This window comes from Thecamonas trahens (genome assembly GCF_000142905.1).
Source record: "Thecamonas trahens ATCC 50062 unplaced genomic scaffold supercont1.12, whole genome shotgun sequence".
In the NCBI taxonomy this organism is placed as follows: domain Eukaryota; order Apusomonadida; family Apusomonadidae; genus Thecamonas; species Thecamonas trahens.
Window position 1 is genome coordinate 244,155 of NW_013657668.1, and position 16,586 is coordinate 260,740.

Below are 16,586 nucleotides of genomic sequence, written 5' to 3' on the forward strand. Positions count from 1 at the left end.
CCACCCCACCCCACCCACCCACCCACCCGCATAGGGCCGTGAAGTCCGCCTTCACGTACACACAAACGGCCATCAACCATCAGCCAAATACCATCAAACACGAGCCATCCATCTCCCTCTCCCTGTTCCATCCCCCTCCCCTTTCGTCCTGCTCGGCTAGCCTGCACGGCCCACCACCACCACCCAACCTTCCTTGCCACTTGGCGCCACACATACACACACATACACACCCCACCACGACACACCCCCGCACCACCACCACCACCACCACCATCACCACCACCACCTATTCCCTCCTCCTCCCCCCCCCCCCTCCTCATGGCTGTGGGTACCTGGCACCGCCACCGCCACAACGCCTTCCGCCACCCCCACGCCCGCCTCCAGTCCACCGCCACCGTCCCGGCCACGGCCACGGCCACCACCGCTACCACAACCACCATCATGGTGAGCATGATGGTCATTATACTTGCAACAACAGTATGCTTGCCCGCCGTACAAGCAGCATCTCCGCCTCCGCCGTGCTGCACACCCACGCCCGCCTCGCCAGGATGCCCCTCTGACCCGCCGGTGGCATCGTGTGTCTGTGGCTCCCTCCCGCTCTGCTGCATCATCGGCTGGTCACAAGAGTGTGTTGATGGTATTCAAAGCTACTGCCCAGCATATCCAGACTACTGTCCTCCTCCGCCACCCAATTGTGTCTTTGCTTGTGGTGATGGTCTCCTCTGCGAGCCTGCAGAAGAGTGCGATGATGGCAATGCCGATGATTCGGATGCCTGTGTCAACTGCCGCAACGCAATCTGTGGCGATGGATTCCTTCGCGCTGGCCTTGAGGAGTGTGACGATGGAAATGCAGATCCTACTGATGACTGCGTCGCCTGTCGCAATGCCTACTGTGGCGATGGTGCCGTCCACGCTGGTGTCGAAGAGTGCGACGATGGCAACGCCGACTCGAGCGATGCTTGTGTTGCCTGCGTTCACGCTGTCTGCGGCGACGGCCACGTTCAACTTGGGGTCGAAGCCTGCGACGACGGCAATACCAACACCGACGATGCCTGCATCGGCTGCTTGCCGGCCTTTTGCGGCGACGGCCACGTCTACGCAGGCGTCGAAGAGTGCGACGATAGCAACGTCGACTCGTCCGACGCCTGCGCCTCGTGCTCTCACGCTGTCTGCGGCGACGGCCATGTCTGGGCCGGCGTCGAGGAATGCGATGATGCCAACGCCGTTTCCACCGATGCTTGCATTGGCTGCAAGTCTGCCGTCTGCGGCGACGGCCACGTCCACGCCGGCGTCGAAGCCTGCGACGACGGCAATGCACACAACACCGACGGCTGCGTTGACTGCAAGCTGGCGGTCTGCGGCGACAGCCATGTCCATGCCGGCGTCGAAGAGTGTGACGATGGCAACGCTGACAACACCGACGCCTGCGCTGCCTGCACCGCTGCCGTCTGTGGCGACGGCCATGTTTGGGCCGGCATCGAGGCCTGCGATGATGCCAACTCGGATCCAACCGACGCCTGCATTGACTGCACCGCTGCCGTTTGCGGCGACGGCCACGTCTGGGCCGGCGTCGAAGAGTGCGACGACGCCAACACGGACCCGACTGATGTCTGCGTTGGCTGCAAGCACGCCGTCTGTGGTGACGGCTTTGTCCACGCCGGCGTCGAAGAGTGCGACGATGGCAATGCTGTCGCCACCGACGCCTGCGTCAGCTGCAAGTCGGCTGTCTGCGGCGACGGCCACGTTCGGGTCGGCGTCGAAGAGTGTGACGACGGCAATACCGACTCGACTGATGCCTGCATCTCGTGCTCGCTCGCATCTTGCGGCGATGGCCTTGTTTGGGCTGGCGTTGAAGAGTGCGACGACGGCAACACAGTCAACACCGATGCCTGCGTCGGGTGCAAGCCCGCAGTCTGTGGCGATGGCTTTGTCCACGCTGGCGTCGAAGAGTGCGACGACGGCAACGCCGACGATACCGACGGCTGTGTTGGCTGCAAGTTCGCCGTATGCGGCGACGGCCACGTCCATGCAGGCGTCGAGGCCTGCGACGACGGCAACGCCATCGATACCGACGCGTGCGTCAGCTGCGCCAATGCCGTCTGCGGGGATGGCCATGTCCACCTCGGCGTCGAGGCATGCGACGACGGCAACGCCGACAACACCGACAACTGCGTCGACTGCACCATTGCCAGCTGTGGCGATGGCGTCGTCCTCGACGGCGACGAAGAGTGCGACGACGGCAACAGCATCTCCACCGATGCCTGTGTCTCGTGCAACCGCGCCGTGTGCGGTGACGGGCACGTGTGGACCGGCGTCGAAGAGTGCGATGACGGCAACACTATTTCCACCGACTCTTGCGTCGGCTGTAGAACGGCGGTCTGCGGCGACGGACACGTTCATGCCGGCGTCGAAGAGTGCGACGATGGCAATGCCGACAACACTGACGCCTGCGTTGGCTGCAAGTTCGCGGTCTGTGGCGATGGCCACGTCCACGCCGGCGTCGAGGCTTGCGACGACGGCAACGCCATCGACACCGATGCCTGCGTCAGCTGTGCCAACTCGGTCTGCGGCGACGGCCACGTCTGGGCAGGCGTCGAGAGCTGCGACACATCTAATCCGTCGTCGTGCTGCTCGCATGTCAATTGCATCGCGCCCGGCAGCTCGGCAGCATGCTCAACCTGTCTCAACGCCTCGATGGTCCTGCAGTCGGTCTGTGTTGACGGCGCCGACGCCTGCAAGCTCGACGGCTCCGAGTCGGCCGTCTCGTGCTTCCCTTACGCCTGCATCGACGTGCCGACCCATGCCCATGCTGCCGTCTGCCTCACCACATGCTCAACAAGCGGCCACTGCGCGCCAGGCGCATACTGCGACAGTGGGTCGAGCCGGTGTATCGACTCATCCGCGCCAGCACCATCGCCGCCGCCGCCACCCTCGCCGCCGCCACCCTCGCCGCCTCTCCTACCGCCGCCCTCGCCACTCCCACCGCCACCGCCGCCGCCGCCGCTTCAGCCGCCACCGCCGTCTTTCCCGCCGCCGCCGAGCGATGACGACCTGTTGGTGGATGGCGGGTCTGGCAGCGACTCTGCATCTCGCTCCTTCCGACTCGGCTCGTTGAGCGCTGAGCAGTCGCTCGGCGTCGTGCTTGTGCTCGGCGTGGCCTCGGGCTGCCTACTCTGCTCGCTCTGCCTCCGGCTGGCGCTCAAGGCCTACCTCTACCAGCCTGTGGTCCGTGGGCGCAAGTACCGCGGGCAGACAAGCGCCAGCCACGGCGAGCCTGTTGTTCTGTGGGCCGGGTGCGTGATGACCAAGGTCTCGTCGGCGTCGACAGGCCTGATTGACTTTGACGCCCACGCCACGGTAGCGGTCCGCAAGGCTCGTGAAGAGTACGAGTACGACCACGACTACGACTTTGCCTACTTTACCGGCGGCCTCGGCGGCCTCGGCTCGTCGAGCTCGTCGGCGTTTGACAAGCACCGGTCGACGTCGCGATTTCTGTTTGAGGAAGAAGACGTCGACTTTGGCGCAAACTCGACAGTCTCGGACTTTGATGACGATGACGACGGCGACGAGACGTCAGCGCTCAACTCTTCGTCGCGGCGAGTGCGGTTCTCACTCGGTGCCACCTCGTCGGCCCCGGCGTCGTCGGTCTCTGCTGGTGACATCAAGATTGACATGAGCAGTTCATCAACGTCGTCGCTGATGTCATCATCGTGACGGCAGTTCACGCCGAAGCGTGCGGGTGAGGCGGTGAGACCGCTCCCCAAGCGGCACCAAGCAGGTGCCAGTTCTTGATGGCGGTCTCCTGCACATCGACCGGAGTCGCAAGCTGCGGGGTGACCCGCGCTGAGCTCGGATCGCGCGATGGCGCAAAATTGAGGCTGGTCAGATGCGGCGCGTCATTGTTACACGCCGCAGCCACAAGGTCGACGTGCGGTGTGAGGGTCTCGACCGAGTTGGGCACCTGCGCCATGGTCTCCTCCAGGAGGTCGATGGGGATGTGGCGGCCAGTAGCGGCCGCCCGCGACTCGACCCGCTCCATAATGTGATGCCGCTCGGCGGTGACATGGACAATAGCAATACGGTAGGTCGGAAACTTGGCCTTGATCCGCGGGAACAGCTGGTCGCGGAAGAAGCCGGCGTGCCGGAGTGAGCCGTCTATGATGATGTCTGCCTGAACCTTGAACGCGATCGACTGCATCACCTCTTGGATGTACGACGCCTCCAAATGCGTTCGCGATCCGGCCAGAGTTGGATCGTCGCCAAGGTACGCCGCCATTTCCGGCAGCTTGTACCGGATCTTGTCGGGATCGATAAAGACAAAGCACCGCTGAGGGAGGACGCCGAGCTCGTCAAGCTTGCGGAGAACATACGACTTGCCTGAGCCCATTGTGCCGGCGGTAAAAATGGCCCACGGCTCATGGTCGGCAACCGGCCCCGTGAGGCTGCCGTCGCCGCCGCAGTCACACCCGTTGTCGCCCTCGCCCTCGCCATCGCCATCGCACCCAGAGCCACACCCGCACCCGCTGTCTCCATCCCTCCCTTCGGGCACTACACCGATCGCCGCCAGGGCATCATCGTCCGACGATTCGGCGGCAGCAGCAGCAGCAAAGGCGCGGAGAGCCGTCTGCGGACACTCTGCGAGGAACTCGTCGATGATGCGGTCGTGGAGCCGCTGGCGGGCCGGGGTGTAGTGGACGTGCCACGAGTAGTCGATCATGTCCGGCATCCGTTCGCGGGCGTACTTGCCGGTAAAGACCGGTGGTCCTGAATTAGCATACAGCTCTGACGTAGTCATAGCCAGCTGCTGCGCCGACAGCACCACCGTCTCGGGTCGCTCTGGTGAAGGTCCGTCATCACCTGCTCCACCCGCACTGCATGGCTGGCTCGAGCACCCACCTCCGCTCTGGGAGCAGAACGACATGCCCAGCACAACGACAACCACTAGAACACCAGCTGTGTGGTAAAATCCCGTCGCTCTAGACTCTTCAACCGCACCGGTTGGCCGTGATGTGAAGTGGTTGTGTAGGATTGACCTTTGAGGAGGGGGAGGGGGGGAGGGGAGGGGAGAGAGAGAGAACGGAACGATGCGGGGGTGAACAACGGTGGATCAAGTGCGACCTTGACTCATGTGTACGCGAGCTATAACCCTTAACGGTACGGTCGTTCGAACGCGTTGTCGCGCATCTCAAAGTCAACAACGCGATGATGCTTGACTTCCAGGTCACCGGCCGAGGCTGCGCGACATCTGCTTGGCCTATGGCTTGAGGTGGGAGGCGCGCCCGATGCGTGATGGCGGCCGACACGAAGACGCCCGCCTGAAGGATGTCCGACCTGGAGCATGGGCGAGGTGCGCGAGGTGCCACACGGCGCCGACCCGGAGGAGCGGCGGGCGCGAACGGTATGGAGCTTGTCGTTGACGACCCCGACGACCGGGAAGTTGAGCATGTCAGAGTTGATCACAGCGGTATGACGGGGCGCCGTGGACGTTGTGGATCTACTTGCGACGGACGAGCTCGCCGGTCGGTGTGGCCGACGCCGACATGAGGAGCGAGGACGTGCATGTCGCGCGACGCGAACGCGCCGGCGAGCGCCGAGTCGAGCGCCGAGTTGATGTCGAGGTCGAGAGCTTGGGGTCGTCCTTGGCGATGAACGAGGCGACGATGTCGGCAATCGGCATCCTCCTGGAGCTCAGCTTCCAGCTGCATGGCAGACTTCATGTACGCTTGCTTAGCCTCGTGCGACGCAGGCTTGGACATATGCTCCTTGGCGATGCGGAACGCCTTGGACTTGGCCTCGGCCTTGAGCTTGACCATCGAGACGATTTTGAGCCCGTGCCCGCCCGGCCCCGCCGCCTCTGCGTCCGCTGCCGCTTCGTACCAATTGGCACGATGTGCTGGTACTCAAGGCCAGCATAGTAAATGTGAGGAAATCTCAAGCCGTCGAGCCAGCGGAGCGATCGCTCGGCCGGCAACCGAGTGTATCTGTGTGCGTAGGACGGGGGGGAGGGGGAGGGGGGAGGGGGGGGGGGGGGGGGTTCACGACCTTTTTTCTGTTGAGTAGCGTGGACAATGCCATCGGGGTGCGAGCAAGAGTGATGGAGGGCGGGCGGGCACCCACTTGACGACCTTTTTCTGACCCTCGCTCAGCTCTTGCCGCGAGGAAGACTCGGCTGCTTCTTCTACCCATGGCGACAACAAGCGAGGCAGGCGACGCAGGCACGGTGGTTATCTACGGGAAAGAGGCGGGGAGTGGGCCTCTGACCTGCTTGCCTGTGGCGGTAGCGTCCGAGCTGGTGCTGGGGCGGGAGGTGGTCGGCGGAGACAAACATGTCTCGCGCCGGCAGGCGGTGCTCCGGTGGGAGTCGGACCGAGACGGCAAGGTGGCCAAGGCCATGCTTGAGGTCGCCGGCGTCAATCCGGTCCGGATCCGCAAGGCTGATGGTGCCACACGTCTGGTGCGGACAGGCGAGTCTGCCGAACTGACCGCTGGCGACGGCTTCTGGCTCGTTCGCTCGCTGTACTGGATCGCGCTCGATGGCGTGGACTGGGGAAGCAGCGCCGGCAATGCGGGGCGTCGGATCTCAGGTCTAGTCCCGCTGGGAGACCGGCGCGGTACGTCGTCCGTCACTGGGGTAAGCCTCGAGTTTGCGGGGCTGTTTGGCCTCGATGTGCTGGGCAACCCCGATCCGCAGGCCTCGGGCCCTGAGATGTGCGGCGACATGGTGGTGGAAGATGTGGACGCGGCATTTGCGCAGCTGGCACAGGACGAGGCGCTGGCACGCAAGCTGGCACAGGATGAGAAGGCTGCAGCGCCGCTGCCGCCGCTACCTGAGGCGCAGGTGCAGATGGCCGAGGACGAGGCGCTGGCCCGGGCCCTGGCCGAGGCCGAGGCCGAGGCCGAGGCCGAGGCGCTCCGGCTCGAGGCTGATCGCAAGATGGCGGCCGCGCTCGAAGCAGCGCTGCAGAAGGAGCTTGCCAATCCGCGCGATGTGGCGACGCTGGCGGACGCCTTTGTGCAGCGCATCTTCGAGTCGATGACCAAGATGGGCAAGAGCATTCTCAAGCTGCAGAAGCTCTCGTCCGAGGTGCTAGAGACCAAGTTTGAGGTCAAGTGGAACGAGTACATGGCGGTCTACGGCGCCGATTCGGAGGAAGCGCGGCCGCGGCTTGCCTTTCATGGCACACGGTCGTCGGCGCTGGCGTCGATCGCCGCCAAAGGTCTGGTGGTTCCGGGCACCGAGCCGGGCGTCAAGCACCGGACCGACTCGGGCTGGTACGGCCGCGGTGTGTACTTTTCGCCCAACTTTAGCGTCGCCTCGGCGTATGCAAGCAACTCGCAGGTCATTGTCGCCGCGGTTGTCCGTGGGAGAGTGCTCTCGATTCCAGCCTCGGACTCGACGACCTATCGCGGGCAGCCGTGCGAGCCTGGCTACGACTCGCATGAGGCCGGCAACGAGTGGATCATGTTCCAGGCTGAGCAGATTCTGCCTCTCTTTCTCCTTACCTTTGCGCATGGCAAGCGTGCCGACGGGTGGGCGCCCGAGTACCTGCCGGGTGCCAACGCGCTGGAAAAGTTCGAGGCCAAGGTCGCCGCCAAGAAGAAGGCGCGCAAGCGCAAGCGCGCCGCCATCCCGCTCAACATGTCACCCGAGGAAATCGCAGCGTCGCCGCTCAACGCGCTGACAGTCGCCGAACTGAAAGATGAGCTCGCTGCGTACGACCTCCCGGCGCACGGGAACAAGGCGTCTCTGATCGCGGCACTCACGGCAGCGTATGCTGACACGCCGTAGCTAGTGTTCAGCTGTGGCGAACCGAGCGCACGACGCCGGCGCAGCCGGCCCGCGGTACTCGGCAGCCCGCGCTAGGACGACTTCATCGCCGCGCGCGAGCCGCACACCGGACTTGGTGTGGACGACGTTCATGCCAAAGAAAACATCGTTTTCTCCGGGCACTGCCGCCCGATACGTCCGCAGCGTCTTGGTCGGCTGCGCCTCGGGCGACCGGACGCCGGTGGCCGGATCGACGGTCGGAACCGAGCATCGGGCGCACGGCTTGACGCACACCAGCTCGAGCTCGCGCTCGGGAAGAACGAGCATCTCAGCGTAGTCTTCGGCGTGCGGCGGGACACCGTCGAGAACCACGTTGGGTCTAAAGTTATGGATCGAGACTGCCGGAGCGCCGGCGGCCGCTAGGCGCGAGTTGAGCTCGTCGATCGCCGCACTGGAGAGGACCAGTAGCGGGAAGCCGTCGGCAAAGGCGCCAGCCTCGATAGCCGACGGAATAAGCTCGCGGCAGCCGCTTGGCCAAGAGACCCACGGGACCGAGTCATCCTCCAGTGCCCTGCGCCCACCCTCGGGCCGTGACTCAAACGGCGACGCACCGAGATGGACCAGCCGCAGCCGCATCGCCGTCCGGGTCATCGGGCAGAGCTTGGACTCGAGCCACGCGGCGGCAACATCGCCGCAGTCTACCGCAGCAAGATGCTCCCCCACAGCTCGACCGTGATCGGCTTGCGCACGGTCTCACGATCGAGTTGAAGCACGTCGCCGTCCAGGCTCATCTCGACCAGCTCGCACGAGTCGGCCGCCACTCGAGGCGTCAGCCGGATCATGCCGGGCACGACCCGCGGAGTGAGAAAGTGCCACACACTCTCGTCACATTCATTATTGCTGGCCATATCGGCGGTCTTCCGGTAGACAATCATGTACTCGCGGTCGTGCGCCAGGCCGTACGGCGTCAGCTGCGCCGAGTCGACGGCAACGCCCGCGCAGCCCTTGACCGGGTACACGAACAGCTGGCCAACACTCGGTCGTGCGGTTGCTCCTGCTGCTGCCCGCCCAGCACGCAAGAGGTATCCGCCGAAAAGAAGGCCTGCCGAGGCCAAGCCGGTTGCAATTGCTGCCATAACGGAATGAGGGGAAGCGGAGAGGGGTAGGGGGGTGCGTGGAATTACGGGGAGGGGAGGATGGTGGCGAGCTCAGCCGGCACGAGACCAGTCGGTGGACAAGACCGATGGTGGGCGGTGGTGGGCGACAGACGGTAGAAAATCTGGCGTAAGGTACTTGGGCTCGGTACTTGGGCTCTGAACACCTTTAACACCACTCGCCATGGCTCACCACCATCGGCACACATGTGGCGGGCGAGCGCCATCAGCCAAAAGCCATCGCCATCAGCCACAAGCCATCGCCATCGATCGACTGCCATCATCATCGTCTTGCAAAGGCTCCCGAGGCATGGGTGCCTGCAGCGGCAGCCTGCGCAGCCTCACGAGCTTCGATGCGCTTGGCGAAGAGATTAGACGCGAGCTGCGAGGCGGCAAGGAACTTGTCCACACAGTTGGAGATGCACACCTGCTCAGCCTCATCCAGTGCCCACTACAGTCACCACATCCATGCGATCCATCCATTGACACGAGTAAGAGGAGGGAGGGGGGGATCGAATAGAGGGAGAGGAGGCGGGTGAGTCTGAGAAGCGCGTCATGGGAGAGAGAGGAGAAGGGACGACAGGAAGTGAGGGGAGACAGAGGGGGACGGGGGGGGGAGGGGGGGGGAGAGGCGATGAAGCCAAGCAAGACACATACCTCACCAGTCTGCCAGCCCTGGTAGGACCATTTGAAGTGGGTGACGCAGTCGTCAAAGCACTGCTCGGCAAGCCCGCCACGGGAGCGCATCATGTGTCTCCGCGCCTGGGCGTCAAAGTGGAGCTGGACGTTGTTGTGCCCGGCAGGAGGGCCCGCCGGTCGAGCCGGAGCGCCCCACCCGCCCCCAGCCTGTGGGCTTGCCCGGCCTCGCCCGCCACCAGGATTGGCTGGCACTCCTCCTCCACCAGAGTATCCACTCGATGGTGGACTCGCTGTTGTGTACTGTGGTGGTGCCCGCCCGCCAAAGCTGCCCGACGACGCCATGGTCGGCCAGAGTGAGATGGTGTCGCTTCGTCGCCGATCCGCCTGCTCTCGCACCGCAGAGACGGAGCAAGCTAAATCTACGCCCAGTGCCTTTAACAGAGAATGCATTCGGACCAGATCAAGCCCTCTTGGGAGTGGAGCGTGCTCGTGGGTTGTATTTTGCAGGTTATGCAGGGATTTACTATGGCGCTGGAGGCTTGGATATGTCTCGGTTGAGCGCGTCGTGTGTGAAACCCATTTTGAGAGCGGCGGCTTGGCGAGCGGCTCGATATACAACTCGGGCCGAGACCAAACTTGCTTTGGTTGGAGACTCTTTCGTGGCTCATCCTCGCGCACACGAGCAAACCAACACATCCGGGTCCTCCGGGGCCCGGCGCTACGTACCTTTCACTCGTGGGAAGGTCTGCGGACGCACCGAGTACATAGAGGCGCGAAACGCGCACCTTGGTTAACCTAGCTAAGGCCCATCGACCAGAAACGCACCGTGATGCGGAGCGCCCCTGCCAACGACAGCAGACCTTCGGGCCTGCCGAGGCACAGTGCCTGCGCAACGCGGCTGGAACGACGTGGGAGACGGTGCTACACCCTCTGTCAGCTGAATACGCGAGAACGGGCGCCCGATCAGGCGGTGCCGCCCGTCCACTCAATGCAGACTACACTGACGTCGCGAGGGACTTCAACCTTTTTGCTCACCCGGCGACCCTCACCTGCCCATCCCGTCGTCGGCTCATGGACGCCCCTGCAAATCAGACGCACCTGGCGCGTCCTCGCGCGCGGCAGACGACCGCCGCCGGCGCTCTTCGACCCGCTTGCGGCGCGCCTCCGGATCCAGGAGCGAGGAAACGGTCTCGGCCTTGACCTGCAATGGATCGACGCCCGGCGAGCTTGCCGGCGACTCGCGGCCCGACTTGGATAGCCGCTGTTCGCGCCGCTTCTGCCGCGCCGCCCGCCGCGCCTCCAGAATCTTGGACGCCGCCCCCAGCTCGGCCTTGCCGCGGTTCGACGAGAACGACGAGCCGGCAGAGAACGACGAGCCGGCCGACGCGACGCCCGACGCATCGGCCGCAGCCTCGGCCGCAGCCTCGGCCGCCTGCGCTGTCTTGCGCAGCTCGCGCTCTTGTGCCCGCGAGACCTTACGGGCAAGCTGCTTGGCCGCAAACGAGCCGCGCCGGCCGCGCCGCTTCGACTTGGCAAAGAGCACGGCGCGGTCGATCGAGTCCTGGTCGTCAACCGGCTCCAGATTGGCGTCGCCGGCATCGCCCGCACTCTCGGCCTTGCGCGTCATTAGCCGCTCCAGCGAGAGCCGCGAGATCGACGCGCCCTTGGCCTGAAGCTGAGCCGCGTGCTGCGGCGCTCCGTTCGGATGCTCCATGAACAGCCGCGCCAGCGCGATAACCAGCTCGCGGATGGCCGTCCGCTGCGCCACAAAGGCAGCCTCCATCACCGCCGGGTCGCGATTGAGCGTCTTGTGCGACGCGACCAGGATTTTCTGGCCCGACGCCCGCACCTCGGCATACACCCCAGCGATGAGCTTCTTCTCGGCATCGTACTCGGCGGTCGAGCCAGTCTCGTTGCCGCCACCGCCGTCGCCACTGTTCGCTTCGCTCGCGTTGCCGCCATCACTATCGCTGTCCTCGCCATCGCTCTCGACGTCTTCGTACTCGTACACATACTCGTCGTCGGCCGCATCGCCAACGACGCTCTTGGTCGCCGCAAGCTCGGGCTGGAGCATGGTGACAATGACCTCGGCGAGGTCGAGAACACCATCACGAAGCGTCGTCGATGCCTTGAGGAAAGCGGTCAACGAGCCATCGGCGTTGCGCCCGGTCTCGACTAGGGCTCGCAATGAGTCCAGCACCGCCATTCCGGTATCGTACACCACGTCCATCGGCTCCTTGTGCTCAGCGTTGACAGCTTCCTCCACCATCGTATGGTCCCACGCCACGACTCGCGCCGCGACGCCCTCGGTGCCCGTCGGAGCCTGGGCTGGGTCCGGCAAAGTCTTCCGCGGCGAGCGCTCGTACATGGCCGGCTGGGCGAGGGCGGCGTCGAGCGATCCACAATCCTCCATCTCTTGTACCTGCTCCATGTTTCCGATGAGCGCGCCGCGATGAAACAGCAACGGAAGCTTGTACTCGCCGCCTGCGACGTCGAACAACATCCGCTTGACATCGTCGGCGACGATGGAGAGATCCACCGAGGTATGGAGAACGGCTTTGGCCTGCAACAGGGCGGTCATCCGCATCATACCCGATCGGGTATCCCGTGAGCCAGTCTCCGACGTGCCTACAATCAACGGCACCATCGATCGCTCCTTCATCCACCGCTGCAGGGCCCGCCGGGTGTTGACCCGGGCAGGCAAGCCCAACCGCTCCCGCAGGGCCGCCAGCTCGGCCCTCTTCCGGTCTGCCGCCCTTTCCAGCTCAGCCACCTCCTTCTGCAACGACGCCACAGCCGCAGGCACTCTTTGGCTTGCCATAACAGGGGAGGGATAGGGGGGGGGGGGGGGGGGTAGGGTCTGGGGGGAGGGGTGTCTCTAGCTATGATGCGGCCTGTGGGTCGCCGCTTGCCGTGGCGGAGGGAACGTGGTGCCGCACCACCAAAGAGCTGGCCGAGTGACACAGCGAAGGGAACATCGCAAGGCGACTTGCCGGCGCAAGGCGACTTGCCGGCGCAAGGCGACGTGCAGGATCAAAGAGACGGAACGTAGTGGTGACGATGGGATGGGAGGTGATGGGAGGTGATGGGAGGCAATAGGAGGTGATGGGATGATGATGATGATGGATGGGTGCTATGGATGGGTGCGATGGATGGGTGCGATGGATGGGGACCAGTCCGATGCTCATCATCGGCGTGCGGATGCAGTTGCGGATGCACGGATAGTATGATCATGGGCTGGTGAGATGGCCATGGGATGGTGTGAGGCGGATGGAAGAGCGAATCATAGTGACAAAGAGGCCGAGATGACAATGTCTGATCTGGTGCTACCTGGTGCCATGGCTGCCACGGCAGCTGCCAAGACGGTGTGGCCTCACACCTGCCCAGTGATGCTTGATGCCACGCACGGCCACCGAGAGAGACACTCGCCCACCCCACCCCCCACCCCCCCCTCACACCCGACTTGACCAATGTCCATGTCATCACAGCGGTGGGTGGTAGTTGCTGGTGGTGTTGCGCTGGCTGTGGGTGGTCTCACAGGCTTGGCCTGGTGGTCATGGTCCAGCCAGCCTCCGTCCCCTGACGCCTCGCCTGCTCGTCTCACTACTCCCTCGCCCGCATCGCCCGCATCGCCCGCACCGCCCGTATCGCCCGCATCGCCCGCATCGCCCGCATCGCCCGCACCGCCCGCATCGCCCACACACCCACACACCGTACACCCGCTGCATGCCGCACATCCGATCGCATGCCATCCCTGATCCTTCCCCCGCCCCGGAGTTGCGGAACCCGGTGGCAAGGGCGCTGATGATGTGCGCTGATCGCGGTGGGGAGGCTGCGGGTGAGTTGGCAGATGCCGTCGTCCGCTCGATGACCGAGGAGAATCTGGCTGCTGTGGTGGCTCTGCGGGAGAACGCTGACCGGTGGATGCTGGATCGCCCGCTGCCTCATGGGTGGGACGCGCCGCTGGACGCACTGCTGACGCGACCGCAGATCATGAACATCGCCGCAGGCGAAGGGTTCTTCATTGCCGCCTCCATCGCCGCCTCGCATCCGACTGCCCAGTCGCTCGCCCTGGCCATCGAAGACGCGACCCCGCCGCCGCCGCCCGTCGTTGCCGACAACAGCCTCTATGTCGCTGGCGATAACATGCCCGGCACAGAGGCAGGGCGTGACGGCGACGACGAGACCGAGTGGATGGCTACCGTGACTAAGTTCCACGCCGCCTGGTACCACTGCGATGAGGAGGACGATTCCGGATGGGGCTGCGGCTTTCGGGTGGTGCAGATGCTCGCCCATGCAGCCTCGGGCCCGCACGCGGTCCCATCCATCGCCGACATTGTGGCCGCTTGCAACGCCTCGCCGCGGGCCGAGCCAGTGGTCTGGGGCGAGTGGCTAGCCGTCGACGCCCTCGCAGGCTACCTCGGCGCCGCCCACGGCCTGCTCGAGTGCTCGATGATGAGCGTTGACGCCATCGACAAGCTCGACGTCCTTGCCCTCCGCCTGCAGCACCACCTTTCCGCCCACAACACCATGGCCGTCTTTGAGGGCACCGGACAGATTTTCTGCGTCGCCGGCGTCCGCTCGCGCCTCGCTCGCCGCGAGGTCCTCATCGTCGACCCGCACGGCCCGCCATCGGCAGCCACCCGCACCGAATCAGGCGTCCTTGTTGACTTTGCCTTCCATGGCGGTATCGGGTGGATCGAGCTCCGCGAGCTCCTCCTCAACACCGCACGCGTCGAAGCCGCCTCGGCCTTTGGTGGCGACCTTCCCCCTGACAACGAGCTCCTCCGCCTCATCGGCGGCTGGCGCGTCCTGTTCCTCTCCAAGACTCCGTAGCTCGCCGCCCGGCCGCTACTAGTCGTCGCCGTACACTGATAGTGCGCCGCACTTGTTGATGTACACCATGGCAAGCACAAAGTGGATAGCATCAAACTCGCATGCCATGTTTGCAATCCACCCGCCCTTGCGACGTTTGTACTGCACCTTGCCCACCTTGCTGCCGTCGGCAAGCGCCAAGTTGAGCACATGCTTGGCCGAGCCCTTGGTCTCAAACTTGCCCGTCACCCGCATCACTACTCCATCGTACTCGACTTCGTACGCCTTGACGCCATCCCGCCGGCCCTCGCCATACACATCACCGCCCTCGCCCACAATACGATAGCCCTGATCGCGGGCAAGAAGCCGCACCCCGTAGCCGTCGACAGCCCACCACATCTTTGTCTTGCCCGTCACAGACACAATCGGCCGCGGTTGTCGCTCCTTCTTGAGCGCCAGAAAGTAGTCACCAATGGAGAGGGACTTCTTCCGAAAGTAATACTTGCGCTTGGCAAGCATCATGTGCGGGGCAGGTGCCTGCTGCATCTGCGATGGTCCTGCAGACTGCCCTGACCCGCCCGGTCCAGCCATCCTGCACACCGTCTGGCAGTACGGGCACAAGAACGAGGCCGCTGATGGATCCGGTACCACCACTGTTCCGTGACAGCTTCCGCACACCACCATCGCACCTGCCGGTGCCGAATGTGCCATTTGCGGTGCTGCCTGCCTCTGGGTGGCCACGTAGACGCCGCACGATGGGCACGAGCCGGCGCTAGCCCCGGCCGCCAGCTGCATTAGCGTGCCACAGGCGCCGCACAGAACGGCCTGACCACCCGACGGTGGTGGTGCTGAGGTCGTCGCTACATGGTACGAAGGTGGGGGTTCTGCCATGGTCCTGTCTCGCGTGCCTCTGTTCCTGTCACTGTTGGTGTGCGGGTAGCGGTGTGAGTAGCGTGAGGTGGTTGGTATCAAGTGCCCGTGCCGCCAACGTAGAGCTGACCCGGCGGTTTGTACGGTATCGCAGCCGGCCGGTACCAAAGCGACGGCAGAAAGCAGTGGAGACGGTAATAACGCTCACAACGGATGGCCATCTGTCATGTGTGGAGGATCATGCCAAACAGAAGCTAGAATCCTTGGCCAAGCCGAGCATCGTCAGCATAGTGGTTGCTGCAGCAGGGAGGAGTCCGTTAAGAATAAGAAGGCGCGCACTTTGGCCAACTACATCCGTCACTCTGTCCCAGACAGCCATAGACCGAGGAGGACAAGCTCTAAATCTCTCACTTTCTCTTGATACTTCTGCCACGCTCTTTTCCCTGCGATCAAGATCATGACAAAGCCATCACCGAGTTCACAGCACAGTTTGCTTCATGAAAAAAGAAAAAAAAAGCCACTCGCAAGTGCATGACACCGCCGTCAACGGACCGACGCGACCACAGGGCAGTGGCAGCGACCAAGAGCAGGAAGCCGGCAGCACTTGGTGCTCGCACATACACACACACACACATACACACACACATACACACACACATCTCCCAGTAACAACACGACACGTTCAGGCGCATGAAGATTGTCCACATGCGGCCACCGGGGTCGAGGACAGCTACGTCGGACGAAGGGTCGTCTGCTGCCGGCGGACATGCCCATGTCCATGCGCCGTATGCCGAGGAGGGAGACCCAGTGACGCGGCTCCCTCTCGCTGCCCTCATGCCCACAGGCACCGCCCCATGGGCTGGTATCCAGATGCTGCAGAGGCCCGCAGGAGGTCCCGCCCACAAAGCCCAACTTTTATCACAGCCAAGGCCCCGCTCCTGCTTCTCCTGTCGCTGCTCCCGACCAGCCATCGCGGCCCGACCGCTATCAACCGGCCCCGGACTGGTTCCCCTCGCGCCACTCGCAGCCGCTGCCAAGAACTTGGCATGTCGTCGTCCAATCATCGCAAAACACCAACAAAGCGTCGCAAAGCAAGCGTCAAGGCCGCCCAGGTCATCGCAAAACACCAACAAAGCGTCGCAAAGCAAGCGTCAAGGCCGCCCAGGTCGCGCAAGGACGTCGCGCCGGTGGCCAAGACTCCTCCGCCGCCAGCGCAACGATCACCCACAACGCCGCCGCCACCAGCGCAGCAGCAGCAACAACAACAACAACAACAACAACAACAACAACAACAACAACAACAACAACAACAACAACAACAACAACAACAACATCGCCAA

The 16,586-nt window shown here is 64.0% G+C and overlaps 9 protein-coding genes across 9 annotated transcripts; 3 read left to right on the forward strand and 6 right to left on the reverse strand.

The window, feature by feature from the left end:
* Positions 1-841: 841 nt before the first annotated feature.
* On the forward strand, positions 842-3,714 carry AMSG_03270 (cysteine-rich repeat protein; the record flags this gene model as incomplete). Its single annotated transcript, XM_013904659.1, has 4 exons — positions 842-901; positions 928-2,814; positions 2,874-3,020; positions 3,127-3,714. The coding sequence occupies 4 exons, from the start codon at positions 842-844 to the stop codon at positions 3,712-3,714; spliced, it is 2,682 nt and encodes an 893-aa protein (XP_013760113.1).
* Positions 3,449-4,795, reverse strand: AMSG_03271 (uncharacterized protein; the record flags this gene model as incomplete). The annotated part of the gene is made up of 2 exons (XM_013904660.1): positions 3,449-4,442; positions 4,584-4,795. The coding sequence occupies 2 exons, from the start codon at positions 4,793-4,795 to the stop codon at positions 3,722-3,724; spliced, it is 933 nt and encodes a 310-aa protein (XP_013760114.1). The 3' UTR covers positions 3,449-3,721.
* Positions 4,796-5,330: 535 nt separating this feature from the next.
* Positions 5,331-5,813, reverse strand: AMSG_03272 (uncharacterized protein; the record flags this gene model as incomplete). Its single annotated transcript, XM_013904661.1, has 2 exons — positions 5,331-5,681; positions 5,722-5,813. 2 exons carry the CDS (start codon positions 5,811-5,813, stop codon positions 5,495-5,497), a joined length of 279 nt encoding a protein of 92 aa, XP_013760115.1. The 3' UTR covers positions 5,331-5,494.
* A 502-nt stretch (positions 5,814-6,315) lies between these two features.
* Positions 6,316-7,751, forward strand: AMSG_03273 (uncharacterized protein; the record flags this gene model as incomplete). Its single annotated transcript, XM_013904662.1, has 2 exons — positions 6,316-7,713; positions 7,742-7,751. The coding sequence occupies exons 1-2, from the start codon at positions 6,392-6,394 to the stop codon at positions 7,749-7,751; spliced, it is 1,332 nt and encodes a 443-aa protein (XP_013760116.1). The 5' UTR covers positions 6,316-6,391.
* A 38-nt stretch (positions 7,752-7,789) lies between these two features.
* Positions 7,790-8,904, reverse strand: AMSG_03274 (MOSC domain-containing protein beta barrel domain-containing protein; the record flags this gene model as incomplete). The annotated part of the gene is made up of 2 exons (XM_013904663.1): positions 7,790-8,482; positions 8,518-8,904. 2 exons carry the CDS (start codon positions 8,902-8,904, stop codon positions 7,790-7,792), a joined length of 1,080 nt encoding a protein of 359 aa, XP_013760117.1.
* Positions 8,905-9,205: 301 nt separating this feature from the next.
* AMSG_03275 (uncharacterized protein) lies at positions 9,206-9,917 on the reverse strand (the record flags this gene model as incomplete). Its single annotated transcript, XM_013904664.1, has 2 exons — positions 9,580-9,917; positions 9,206-9,373 (listed from the first exon to the last, which is right to left on the reverse strand). The coding sequence occupies exons 1-2, from the start codon at positions 9,901-9,903 to the stop codon at positions 9,206-9,208; spliced, it is 492 nt and encodes a 163-aa protein (XP_013760118.1). The 5' UTR covers positions 9,904-9,917.
* A 655-nt stretch (positions 9,918-10,572) lies between these two features.
* AMSG_03276 (uncharacterized protein) lies at positions 10,573-12,382 on the reverse strand (the record flags this gene model as incomplete). The annotated part of the gene is made up of 1 exon (XM_013904665.1): positions 10,573-12,382. The coding sequence occupies one exon, from the start codon at positions 12,380-12,382 to the stop codon at positions 10,631-10,633; it is 1,752 nt and encodes a 583-aa protein (XP_013760119.1). The 3' UTR covers positions 10,573-10,630.
* Positions 12,383-13,394: 1,012 nt separating this feature from the next.
* On the forward strand, positions 13,395-14,640 carry AMSG_03277 (uncharacterized protein). The gene has a single exon (XM_013904666.1). The coding sequence runs from the start codon at positions 13,429-13,431 to the stop codon at positions 14,395-14,397; it is 969 nt and encodes a 322-aa protein (XP_013760120.1). The 5' UTR covers positions 13,395-13,428; the 3' UTR covers positions 14,398-14,640.
* Positions 14,344-14,967, reverse strand: AMSG_03278 (uncharacterized protein; the record flags this gene model as incomplete). Its single annotated transcript, XM_013904667.1, has 1 exon — positions 14,344-14,967. The coding sequence occupies one exon, from the start codon at positions 14,965-14,967 to the stop codon at positions 14,416-14,418; it is 552 nt and encodes a 183-aa protein (XP_013760121.1). The 3' UTR covers positions 14,344-14,415.
* Between the last annotated feature and the right edge of the window lie 1,619 nt (positions 14,968-16,586).

Coding starts and splice junctions, on each gene's coding strand:
- AMSG_03277 (XM_013904666.1), top strand. CDS start 13,429: ATGACCGAGGAGAATCTGGCTGCTGTGGTGGCTCTGCGGGAGAACGCT.